General features: G+C 34.6%; 1 protein-coding gene across 2 annotated transcripts in view; it reads right to left on the bottom strand.

Annotated features, from left to right (window-relative positions):
* RBM27 (RNA binding motif protein 27) overlaps positions 1-13,806 on the bottom strand; it is a 74,320-nt gene that overhangs the window by 39,831 nt on the left and 20,683 nt on the right. Inside the window, exons 5-9 of one of the 2 annotated variants that reach the window (XM_036014300.1) lie at positions 13,524-13,717; positions 12,488-12,748; positions 10,365-10,658; positions 8,269-8,403; positions 254-418 (exon numbers count right to left, since the gene is read on the bottom strand). In XM_036014300.1, coding sequence (XP_035870193.1) covers positions 254-418; positions 8,269-8,403; positions 10,365-10,658; positions 12,488-12,748; positions 13,524-13,717 — 1,049 coding nt within the window. Of the gene's footprint in view, positions 1-253; positions 419-8,268; positions 8,404-10,364; positions 10,659-12,487; positions 12,752-13,523; positions 13,718-13,806 lie in introns of both variants that reach the window. The other variant, XM_028528862.2, reaches the window with a different exon arrangement.

Raw genomic sequence — 13,806 nt, 5'->3', positions numbered from 1 at the left:
AAGCATGACTTTTGTTACTGAGGCACTGAAAATAAGTACAGAAGACACCAGAGATGATAGACACACACGAGGCCTAATCATCTAGCAGCCACTAGAGACAAACCAAAGAAGCAGAAGAATGGGGGGGGAGGGAGAGGTAGAGCTTTAAGGGGAATTAGTGACGGCACAGCAGGATGCTGGGTCATGTCTTAGGCTAGCCATCTTATGGTACAAAAGATCAGAGAAGTGGATGGCCATCTGTAGCAAAGCTTACCTGGGACCAGAGGGGTGGGGCTGGAGACTGAGGTATGGTACCCAATGGAGGATCCCATGAGGTTTCGAGGTGGCACCAAACGAGCTGCCAACAGAGGAGGCGGTGTCCCCAACTGAAGTCGCTCAGATGCAGCAGCACCATGTTCCCGAGAGTACATGGGCTGTCCTATAGAGGAAAGAATAGGAGGGCAGCTGGGATTGAGAGTCACAAGCTTCTCTTAGGCAGTGATGTACTTCCTGAGACTCGAGCCAAGAACAGAGAAACTATACCAATAGGAACAGTATTTGAGGAAGAGATTACTGAGATTTCTTTCTAACTCAAGAAACAGATATGCAAACTGCTTAGGATACACTGAGGTATAAAGAAAGAGTAAGAATTAGGTAATATAACTGCATGATTTTCATCTTTTATAAGCTTAAGTGGAATAACTGTGTGCTAATTTTACCCAAAACTGAACAATCAACCATGTCAAGTTATTAGACAAAGGAGCCCTGAACTATTAGTCATGTAGAGTATTGTATCCAACGAGACATGTGGTTATAAAGGCTGTCATTAAAAAACAAACAAGCAAAAATACTCCTCCTCAAACTCACATAATTTCAGGTTGGCACAAAACATACTCCCATATCTGGGAGCAGGAGGAAAAAAATAGTAATAAAAGAACTTAAAAGAAGAAAGAAAGAAACACCACCACAAGCAAAACCTCAGATAACAAGAAATGTTCAAAAGAAAAAATTAAAATAGTGAAAATTTGTTATCCCACGAGCAGGTGGATAACAAATACAGAGAAACAAAAAAAGGACAACCCCCCAGATAAACAGATAAGCCACTATACATATGAAATTATCTCAGGTATTAAGAACCACTTTATGAAAGAGAGCACCTTTAGATCTTATACATAGATGCAAGACTGTCAGACTCAAGGAAGACAAATTTTGTAGAATAAGGTTAAAAAAGAGAAGGTATCAAAGAGCAAAATCTCCCTTTATAGTACTTTTTCACTGACTACCCCATATGAGACCTATTTATAAGATTTACTCAGTATTTTATAACTAAAGTTGGACATTCACTATGTAACACAAGACAAAATAAAGTGAATATAGAATCTTTTAAAACACCTGATGAAATCACCTTAAAACCTGTAAAATTTCACAAGATTTTTAATATACTTAACAGAACAAGCCACAAAACAACCATTTGATTTCACAGTAAATGTAGAGGGAAAATGGATGTGCTAAACTTTTATTACCTCCTCTTCCTATATATATATATATGTATAATACATGTACAGTATTAGCAGAATATATACTATCAACTCAGCACCAATATTTTCAAAACTTACATTAGAAAAGGATCAATCATTACATTGCAAAAACAATTTAACATATCCTCAATGATCTAAAAATAGTTGTGGGGATGACCTACTGCAGAGAATTCCTTGCAGAGTAAAGTAGCGTGCTAAAGAGAAAAAAGAAGTACAATCTCAGGTCATATGACTAGTTTAAATTTCTGATACAGCACTCAGTGTAACTGTGTATTTAATTAATTATCTCAAAGTAAGGTGGAAACTAAAAGGCTAGTTTGCATAGTGTCTTTTTCAAAAACAAATGACAAAGAACATGTGTTCAAATACTTTAGAAAGACGGTCATTTATTTAGATGAGCCCTAATTTTCTTCAACGCCTGTTGAAGTCTCTAAATACTATTTCAAAACTAAAGAATTCCGTTGATAAAAGACTGATTCTGGGTCTGGGAAGACACGTTATTAGATGAGCCTGGTGGTGCACCTTGGTGTACCATATCCTTTCAGAAGCAAGATGGCCATCAAACACCAGCCTGTCAAAAACAAGACCACGTGCAGGAGCCAACATGAAGAAGATCCCAATGGTCAAAGATGAAATGTGGACATTGAAAGGGCTGTAAGGGAGTGAAATACATTAAATGTTAAAAATCCATGAGTTCATTATGATATTTTAAAAATTACAATGGTCCCTTCTGGAAGATACTAAGAAACCAACTCATTATTCTGAAACTGGTAAATAAAAGGAAACAAGCATTTATGCTGTTTTTCCTGCAAAAATTTCAGGTTAGCCAAATAATTAACACTCTTTGAGTTTTACTTCGTAGAATGTTAGCCAATAAATGTAGAAGAAATTATATAATTACAGTATGACACTTTTATAACCGATAATGAAACAACAGATCTAGGCAATAATCACAATGGCTGCCAAAACCATAAGCAGCCTCTAAAATGGATGGACAGGGAGGACAATGCCTTACACACTGATGAGTCTTTATAACAGAAGGGAGACAACTAGGCTACTATGTACATAACAATGTACTGCAGTAGGAAGTATATAATCCCATCAAAAAATATTCATGCGAAAAAAAAAGAAAAAGCCAAATATGAACCTATTAAGTTTCTAGATCTAACCAATTTTCAAGAAATACAGGGGACAGAGGAATGTTTTAAATGACACCAGGAGATACAATGTCCTAAGACCAGAAAGTAAAGAAAGAATTCTCCAGGACAAATGACCTGTTTCTTTGATAAATAACAAAGGGGGAAAAAATGTATGGGAAATTGTTATAGATTGAAAAACTTAAGAAACATATCAACTAAATATAGTGTGTAACCTTGTTTGGATCGAGCTGTAAATGCATCAGCTGTAAAAGAACATTGACAGCACAAGTGGGAAACATGAACACTGAGTTCACTGCGTACTTGACAAAGGATAACTTACCAACTTTTGGGGGGGTGTGATAAAGCACTGTGATTGTATGTGTTTAATCCTTACCTTTTAGAGAAAGATGATTAAGTTTTTACAGATAAAATGTAATGTTTGGGGCTTGTTCCAAAATAATCAAGTCAGGGGTGATTTATAGATGAAGAAAGATTAACCATATGCTGATAACACTGAAGATGGTAAATGCATGCATAAAGACTACTATATAGTATTCACTCTCCTGTGTATATCTGAAATTTTCCATAATGAAAAGTTTTTAAAAAATCAAATAGGTTATAATAATGGTGAAGGTGAGCCATTCACAATGTATATACAGTCCATTTAGTTTTAATCAGTGCAGTGTGACTGAATAATTCCAAACTTCAAACATGCCAAGCTCATGTTCCTATCTTAAGTTAGTCCTATCTTACATGCCCAATAGCAACATTTTCACATCATTATTAACTCTAGTGAGTTGAAGATAGTCTTTACTCAAACTTAAATTTTAGCTACTCTTTGTAATTTTCCTCATTTTGTCTTTTAGTATATTCACAGGGAAAAAAATCCTAAAATAAGTTTTAAATGAAAAGCCCAATTAGGGAAAATGTAAAGCTATACTTCCTAATTGTTGGCCAAATTTATCATGTGTGTTCTCTATTAGTGAATCCACGGTCCCTCCCCAGCCCACCTTCTGAAGTTCTAGGACCTATACCATGCCTAGTACATAGCAGGCACTTGAGAAAGAGTCATTTAAAGAGATGATAGCTTATTTACTAAAAGTATCCCAATGATAATTATTTCTTTGGATGAGTATCACTATGTTGAAATGGGCAAAATAATAACTAATGGAATACAAATCCAAGTACTAAACAAGGGGAGAAAAACTCTAGACAATACACAATGATTCTGCTGGACACTGATTCACTTCGCTCAACTTCAAAACCCATGATTCTGCACAGAGAAATAATATACATTCCATAGAATTAAATAAGCAACCTCAAGTTTAGGAATACAGCATTCGAATAATCTTACATTGTTGATAACAGAAAATGTATTTTCAGAAAGACAAAGATAATTTATGTAAATTTATTTGAAGGCGGACAACTGTCTTCAACCTAAGAATCAGGCTCTAGAATCCATGACATTATATTGTACTGTTACTTTTCCACACACCTAGTACAATAAGCTTAGCAGTCATAAAATATTTCTACTCTGTCTTCTTCAAAGAAGCAAAAAGAAAAAAAAAAGATCCGATGTAAGGCAGAAAAGAGTCAACTTAAAAAATGGTCCTGTGAAAATGAAAATAAAGGACACTGGCTAAGTTGATGACTTCAAATTTGAGTAAAACATTCAACTATTTCACAGGAAATAGTTGATTTTAATAGGTACAAGACACTGCTGTCTTTCCAGACAATTCCAATTATACCTCATTATTTAAGTCCTTTTCAGAGTATCTGTGATGTTTGAACAAAAACAGTAAAATTTCAAAGGTTTTTTTCCCCTAAACCAGAACCATTTGACATTAACATTTAAATAGCATACATCCTACCCAGTTTCATAGTTAGTTAATTCTTTTTTCCTTTTAACATTCAATTTTTCTCTTCTAGAACAACTGATAATTATAGACTAGATGAGGGTTTTGTTTTTGGCAGCATTAGGTCCTCTGTCACTTGTGTTTCTGAGGCACTCTATTCATTTAGATTTAATACACTATCACTGGTTTAGGGTTTTGTTGTTATTCTTGTTGTTTTTATATATTTCTTTCCCATTATTAAATATTTGCTTCTTAAGAGAAAAATTAGCCCTGGCTAGTATGGCTCAGTGGACTGAGTGCTGGCCTGGGAGCCAAGTCACAAGTTCAATCCCCAGTTGGGGCCCATACCTGGGTTGCAGGCCAGGTTCCGCAGTTGGGGGTCACAAGAGGCAACCAATCAATATATCTCTCACATATTGATCTTTCTCTCCCTCTCTTTCTCCCCCCTTCACCTCTCTCTAAAAAGTAAATAAAATCTTAAAAAAAAAAGAAAATTCATTCCTTGTTTATCTGTATATTCTCAATACATAGATAGCACTGAGCAGTCCTACTTTTACCTCCAAAAATCCTGATTTCATTTTTGTTTACTTTGGGTCCCAGTGACATAATTTTCACAAGTAAATGCCATTTGATACACTGTTCTTCACTTCCACCACTTTTTGTGCTGTGGATTTTAATGGTAATTTTAATAAAATATCCACAATTTTAACTTTCTCAACTTGTTAAAACTTTTCAGCATAGCTCAAGTTCCCTATTACAATGCACACATACAGCTTTTTACCTCATTTGAACTGAAGTGCTAATTTTTTTGAAAAGTAAACTTGAATAATTCTCAAAGGCAATTTTTTTAAAACACAAAGTATTTTTAAATCAACTGAATAAAAAGATATAAAAAGTGTATTACTGAAAAACTACACCAAAAAAAAATCCCTTCAATGTTTAAATTATCAGAAAATCTTTCAAATTTCTCCAAATATTTTAGAATCAAATTTTAACTTTTAAAAAAGGAAAAAAAGTAGTTTGCATAGTAAAATGGATTTAAATTGTCCAACTTTTCTTTCAATATATTCATTTGCCAACAAACTACGGTAAAACACTTTAGAGACACTGACACAGATGTAAGACAATCCTTTAAAGGCTTAATTCACAAACGCCAATGGGAAGTTATCACTTTTTACTGGTCTGAGATAAAACAGGAAAACATAATTAATATTTCATAAAATTGAATATAAAAAGATTGTCCTTTATCTGTCTTCTGGGGGTATAAAAATATATTTTTAAGATTGAAATATTAGATGTTTTCATATAAATTCCGTAACATAGCAAAATAAGAAGTTGCTCACTATACTGGTCCCCCAAATATTCTTAGAAATGTTTCCAGCCTCAAAAGCATAAATTTAAAATTTCTGCTCTAAAAGGCCTTTACTGATATACTCCAAGAGAGTCTTGCTTTAACAGATAAAAACAGTCTTCAAAAAACATGAAGTCAGATATTTTGTTCATCTTGGCTCTTTACTGTCTAGTACAATGCCTGGCACATAGTAAGCCCTCAATAAATGCTAAATTAATTAATATTAAGTTAAGTCAACAGAATGGTAATTTCCAGGTTTTTAAAAATTAAAATTAAAATTAAATTTAAGAGAGTTAAGTCCCAATGTTATACTTCATATTAAAATAATAATTGCCAGAATTTTTTAACAAAACGGAATTTTGATCATGAGTCACAATGCTAAATTTAATAGTATGAAGATATGCTACATACAACAAACTCAAACCTCAGATAAATAATCCAGGTTCATATTTACAGTTCAAAGGCATTAAGAGATAATGTTAAGATCTGATTCAGAGGGAACAGATGGAAAAGGACTGATAACTGTTGAGGCTGGATGAATTATATGATCTTCTTTATTTTTATGTAAGTTTGAAATTTTCCGAAATTAAAAAATGAGAGACACAGTAAAACAAACATGCACTGTAAAAAAAACACTATAGTAATTAGAAGACTGTGAGGTATATGTGTGAAGCAGGAAGAACTATTACTTAAGAATCAGATATGGTTTCTGTTCTGAAGCTCGGCTGAACGTAAGGTTTACATACATGAAAAGAAATCAAACAACAGGCCTACATACAGTTGTTTATCATTATGTAATAAAGGTTTTTTGATATGGTAGGAGTTTAGAAGAGAGCAATAATGTTCCCCATGTGTGTAGAAGATCTGGGCATTAAAAGAATAGGAGAGGATATTACTTGGAATGAAGATAGGAAAACAAAGTTCAGCCATGACAAGGGCACAGACAGGGCATAACCGACCTGACCAGAGAAGAGGCAGGGAATAGTGAAAACTCACTGCCAAGAAGGGCAAGGTAAACTGTAGAAAGAGTTAGACGCCACAGAGAGAGGTTCATCTATGATTTCAAAGGAAGTAAGTGGTCACTGACAAGATCTCATGAAGAACTCAATGTTGGTTTTCTCAGAAAAATTAGTTTAGCAACATCACGTGACATAACTTAGTGAGGTGAAGCCAGTAGCAATAATCCTCAGTATTTACTGAGGGTCTAGTATGTGCCAGGATTCAAGTGTGGATGAGGGCAGAAGCCATAGTAAGAATAGACAGAAAGGGCTACTTCAGAGAAAGAAAGAAACATTTTTGATCAACTAGATATAAAAAAGCCAAGCAATGAGACAGTCACGGCAAAATTTCAATTCCAGGTGATTATGTGGGTGGTATATCTAAAGGCAAATGCAGACAGGGATGGTGGAGAGAGAGACTTAAGGAAAAGGTAACAGGTTTGATTTCAGGAGGCTGAAGCTTAAGGAGGCAATAATAAATACAAATAGTATAATAACTAATCTTTATATATAGCTTACTAGATGCCAGGTACTATTCTAGATGCTTTATATGTATTAATTAATTTATTCCTCGAAACATCCTTAATGAGGTGAGTAACGTTGTTATGACCTCCATTTTAGAGAACAGAAAACTGAGATACAGACAAGTAACTTGCCCAAAGTCACAGACAATAACAGTGACAGGATAAAACCAGGATTTGAACCTGGGCTTAATTACTTTGCTGAACTGCCTCTCCATAACATGATAAAGATGAAAAAATGTTTACAATAAACACAGTTACATAACAAAATTAATTTATTTATAAAGCTACCAACTACCTTACTTTTATGTTTTTAGAGAAAGGAGTTTTTTTAAAAGCGCTGGTAAACTAAAAACAACAAAAAAAAGCACCTGATAAATAAAAAGAATTAGGATCCAAGAAAAACATATTATAGTTAAACATAAATACCACAAATAGCCTAACCAGTAAATATTACAATTTAAATTATGCTCTGTCTTCATTTCAGCATACAATTAAAAAAATTATTAGGCACACTTTATCCGATTTTTTGTATCCTCTTAGGAGATAAGCCTTATGTTTTGGAAATTCAATCAGAGAAACAATTTTTTAACAGAAGCTTCAAAATAAATTTCCATTAGGAAAAACTAAATGTTGCTACTCTATAGCAGAGTAGACTCCCCCAAAACACAAGGCTTTGCTCTTCTCTCCCATTATCACAAAAATTAAAATCTAACTATATAGCATAGCTACACAAACTACCCTGTAAATGCAAATATAATTTTATATATCACAACCCATTAGAATACAAATTAAATATACTTTTAAAAAGTATAACACTGATATAAAAAAAAAAACTTGGCTTCTCTATATCCTAGCAATTTTAAGTCAAACAACATTTACTTACGTTCTGAAACTGTATAAAGGAGGTTCTGGGGTAAAGGAGGAGGTAGTCTTGCTCCCACTGGTGCAAGATTGGGCACTGCACTTGTCCCAGGCTGGTCACGGTTGTTTATTAAGCTTGACTGTGTTATGGGTGGTCCTGCGATAACAAAAAGTAAAAGACAGAGCATCAGTATACAAGTACCAATCTGGATACTCATACTTAAAATACCTATTTGGCTTAGAACAGAATTAAGGAATTTGATATACGGAGGCTTAAACACTGTGAGGTCACATAATTAAAATGACATCTTATTTCTAGAATAGACAAAACTGTTCTAGGGTGAAAAAAAGCAGTAGCCCCTGGAGGATGGGAGTGGAAAATGCCTGGGAAGAGACTTGAACAAACAATCTGGGGTGATGGTAAAGTTCTATAGAAGTCTTAAGCTAATGGTAAGCACGTTTTATATATATTAATGACTGAATACAACATACTGTGAAATGAATAAAATATATGAAAATGGAGAGATTAAAAGATATGTGATAATACAAATATAGTAAAATGTTCGTTGTAAAACCTAGGTGGTGAGTATATGGGTGTTCAGTATATAGTTCTTTCAACTTTACTGTTTGCTTAGAATATTCCATAGCAAAATGTTATGGGGAAATGATAGTTCAGGATTTAACTTTTATTCTGACAATTTCTATACATAAAGATGCTATTTTCCTGAGAACAAAATCTCAACTTGAGCTTTATAATTATACCATTTACATGACAGTACTAAATATTCACAAATGCCAAGTTAAAAGAACCATATTTCTACAGATCAAATCTATGCATTAAATGTCTCAAAACCTTTAGAAACCTGAATGGAATGTGTTCTATAAAGAACACTGCTGCAGGAAAGCTAGGTGATGGGTACACGAAATCGTGCTAAACTATTTTTGAAACTTTTTGTTAGTCTAGCATAATTTCAAAACTAAAACACACAAAAAAAGGAAAAGTTAAAGAAGTAATTTACTGTGTAAACTGAATGACAATCATTTTTTAAAATAATAATTTGCAATCTCCTGGCAATGTGAAATGTCATCAAGTATTTTTTTGTATCTTTGCACACATGCAAACTATTCACCTGTTTTTCATATACATTAAAAAATTTAGCCTTACTTGTTTCTGATAAATTATCAACTGTTAAGATTTTTAAATGACCATTTCCAAACATTTCTTAATTTTAGTAGATTTGATGACAGCATATTAATGATTACTTTAATTAAAAATATTATTTTAGCCCTGGCTGGCATGGCTCAGTGGATTGAGCACGGCTGCGAACCAGGGTGTTGCAGGTTTGATTCCCAGTCAGGGCACATGCCTGGGTTGCGGGCCATGACCCCCAGCAACCGCACATTGATGTTTCTCTTTCTCTATCTCCCTCCCTTCCCTCTCTAAAAATAAATAAATAAAATAAAAAAAAAAGAAAAGAAAAAGCAGCTATTTAGAAAAAAAATATTATTTTATAAAAAATAAAAACAAGCAAAAAACAGTCCTTGCACAGTGAACAGACTCACAGTGAAGTATATACTGGTAAAATGATGACACCTGACATCTACTCCAGCAAAAATAAATACTCCCCCCCAAAAAGGTGGGGGCGGGGGGGGGTTAGGGATAAATGAGACAAAAGCAGATGAATATTGATAATCCACTGAAACTGGATGACAGTACATGTGGTACATATATTATTCCATCTCTGTATATCTGAAATCTTCCATAATAAAGCATTTTTTAAATTATTTCAATATTCTTAAACTTTCTTTAAAGTCTGGGAAATTTCACTGAACTACTGGCATGCTCTTTTTCTGGTATCTTCAAAACACTGGCTTTCTTAAGATGCTATCAACTAGCAAGATTTTGGCTCCAGGTCAATATAAATTAGGTAACGGCTGGTAAAATTTACACTTTGGAGAAACTACAAATAATGCAATACAACAACAGATGAAAAAAGGGAAACAGCATCTAAATTCCATTATTCATTTACTTTAAAAAACTTCAGCTTTAGCTGAAAGAAATTGGTTCTTTGAAATATAATTCTGCACTCAAGAAATAGTCAATGAACATATACTTACTTGGTATGGGAAGCACAACAGAAGGCGGAGGCTGGCCATGTCCTTGGGGAACAGGAAGTCTCATATTGTGGCCAGGACCTGGACCTGGACCTGGGCCTGGGCCTGGGCCAGGGCCAGGGCCTGGGCCTGGGCCTGGCATTGGAGGCATTAACATTCCAGGAGGTGGTGGAGGAGGAAGCCCAGGAGGAGGTGGAGGGAAAGGAATCATGCTTGGCAGAGCAACTTCATCAACAACCAAGGGATCATTTCCATGATCAAACTGACAAAGGTCACCAAGTACACAAAATCCTCTTTCTGTAAGAATAAAAGAAGAATCTTACTATGATCTACTTGAGAGTTCAGAAAACAAACAAAGTCAGTCTCTGAAAAACCCATCAATCAGATCTATAAAGTGTTTTTTCTCCAAGGAGTCTAAACCCTTCTTGAGTGTTATTCTGTTAATCATCACATATCCCTGAGGTGAAGGCAGGTGTACTCAGCTTTCTACACTGTAAGACTATGATCTGTTGAGTTAGCAAATAACAGAGTCAAGAACAGGCTACAGTCACTATTAACCTATCTGCTACAAAATTTTCACAATAAAAATTCAGATATTTTAAACAAATAGCAATTAACAAAGTCTGGGAGCATCGTGGAAGGAAATAAAAGGCTTGAATTAGATGATCTAATTTCCACTACTATTTTCATGATATTATTCTAAAGCAACCATTCTCACTGTATCTGCAAGTTGAAACTTTAGTTTTAAAATCTTCAACCCTGGCTGGTGTGGCTCAGTGGGTTCAGTGCTATGTTCCCAGGCTGGGGAATGCGAGAGGCAACTGATCAATGTCTCTTTTGCACATTTACGTTTCTGTCCCTCCTTTCCTCTCTAAAAAATAAACAAAATCTTAAAAAATAAAATAACATATTCAAGTGGACATCATCTACTGGATTATTCACTATAACATTGTTTGTAACAGCAAAATATAAGAAACACCCCAAAAGTGCGTCAATAAAGAATAAGTTAAACACATTTTTGTATATATATGACATTAAAAAACCTAAAAAATATTGAGAAAGTTCTTTATATATTAATGTAAGGTGACTGCCAGGAAATACTTATTGTTAAGTGAAAAACATTAGGAAAAATGGGAACAGTATTGTCCCAGCCAGTGTGGCTCAGTTGGTCATCCTCCCGCAAACCAAAAAGTCACCAGTTCAATTCCTGAGCAGGGTACATCTGGGTTATAGGCTCTGTCCCCTGAGTAACATACAGAAGGCAACCAGGCAACCAATCAATGCTTTTCTCTCACATACATATTTCTTACCCTCTTTTTCTCCCTCCCTTCCCCTCTCTAAAAATAAATTTTAAAAAATTTTTAAAAGAATGTAAGTAGTATACTACCACAGATGTAAAAAAAGGGGAGGAGAAAATATGTATTTGTTTATGTACATATGCAGAGACTATGTTTGGAAAGACACATAAGAAATTAGTAACGTTCAACAGGCCTTGCAAAGGAAGCTCTGCTGCTGGAGAGACTAGGGTGAAAGTAAGGTAATGCTTGAATTATGAGTTTATTCTATTCCTTACTTTAAAACAAATGAAATGTAAAAACATATACATTCTATATTTACAGAAAAAAAGTTATGTCTGTAATTTGCTTCAAATACTATAGGTCAGTGAGAAATGATGAGATATAGATAAAAATGAGTTAGTCACTGTTGATGTGAGGTCATGGACACACTGGGGTTAATTATATTATTTATGTCTACTTATATAATATTTTCTTACTAAAATGTTAAAAAACATATACACCAATTCATTCATTTAAATGGAAAGTCCGCAAATAACAAAGTCCCAGCACCAAACAACAAAGAAGATGTACCTCTTAGTGTCGACCAGATTTTGTGGTATACTTAAGTGTTTGGAGTAATAAGAGCAAAATACAAAAGGTTAAATTGGAACCCTCTCTTAACAAGAGCCAAACTACTAACTTAAACAAGTAAATAAACATTTGTCAAAAGAGATCCACCTCCTCATTCACCTCTTTTAATAAAATCTGAACTTCAATGAAAAGTTAAGCAATGTTAACAACATCTGCTTTACTAGTATTTTTGGGTACAGCATAAAAGATAATGCTTACCATCATAATCTCTGCATCGCCTCTTTGGTGGTGGGTTTCGACCAAAAGAATTGGAAGAGCTGTGATTGTTATAGTAATTGGACCAACTCTCTGTTGTGTTTTCGGAGTGGTGCGCAGGTGCGATCACAGTAACAGTGCTGGGGATAGTCTGTGCCCCAGAGGAATACTGCTCAGAAGAGTTTGGAGGTGGTGCAGACACAGGCACATACGAACTTTCCAAGTCATTTCTTTCACTCTTAAACTTGGATCTTTCCCTGTGCTCTGCTTTAGAAACAAAATAAAAATTAAGAAATGAACTGGATCAGACATATATTCTTATAATGTTTATTTTTTCACTTAAAAAATAGAAAAGATGAGAATACTGAAGTACAATAAGCTTACTGAGCTATCGATATTTCAAAATGCTCTCATTATTAATGTATTCTAAAGGCAGGAACATCAACAAAGTGATATATCTTGACCAATGACTTGTGTAAAATCATTTCTGTAACACCAATACATAATGAAGAAAGGCCAGCTTCTTCTCTCACATTTAATAAAAATGCTAACCAAGAATTTACTTCCAAACTAATATCTCAGGAGATCAGTGGTTGGGATCCCAGTAATCTACTTAGAATTTTTCTTCTTAATAAAGAAGAAAGTTCTTTTTATAAACTCAAAGCAACCTTAAAGCAAATCTTTTTTTGGGGGGGGGGCAGTTAGGGGACAGGGGCCGACAATCCTCTTCCTCCAGAGGTAGCTTTGTTGATTAAGGATATTTATTTTTATTATACAAATGACTTAAGTCTAGACATGTACATACTATGATACACTTATAAATCGCTTCTTTTGAGTCAAACACTTTTGACACTATCCTGAGAATAGAGCCCTGTCTTTGTAACAAAATCAGTATTAAGTTTTTGGAGACAGTTACAGATTTAACACTGCTCAGATATATTAAAGGTACATTTGCCTTTAAGAGAAGTTTCTGGTACTCTTGTGATACAGGAAGATAAGCAACTATGGGAGTCTTTAAGGGGAAGCCTCATCTACTCACCAACATTCCTATTTGGATCCCGGTCTTTGCTGCGCCCCCTGCTTCGGCTCCGACTCCGACTCAGGCCTCGGCTCTTACTTCGGCTCTTGCTCCTGCCTCTCCTCCAGTCATACTTCTCACGGTACAATTCATTTCGCTCAAAGTACCTGTCGTAGTCTCTCCACTTGCCATCTTCTCTTTTCTTTTCACGTGTTCTATAATACACAGATATAAAAGCCATAGGTACACAATAGAAATCAACTCTGCAAACACATTAGTGGTATGAAATAGCCTCCTTGATACA

The sequence above is a fragment of the Phyllostomus discolor genome, chromosome 13 (assembly GCF_004126475.2).
Source record: "Phyllostomus discolor isolate MPI-MPIP mPhyDis1 chromosome 13, mPhyDis1.pri.v3, whole genome shotgun sequence".
Lineage (NCBI taxonomy): Eukaryota > Metazoa > Chordata > Mammalia > Chiroptera > Phyllostomidae > Phyllostomus > Phyllostomus discolor.
This window is presented reverse-complemented; position numbering and strand designations above follow the sequence as displayed.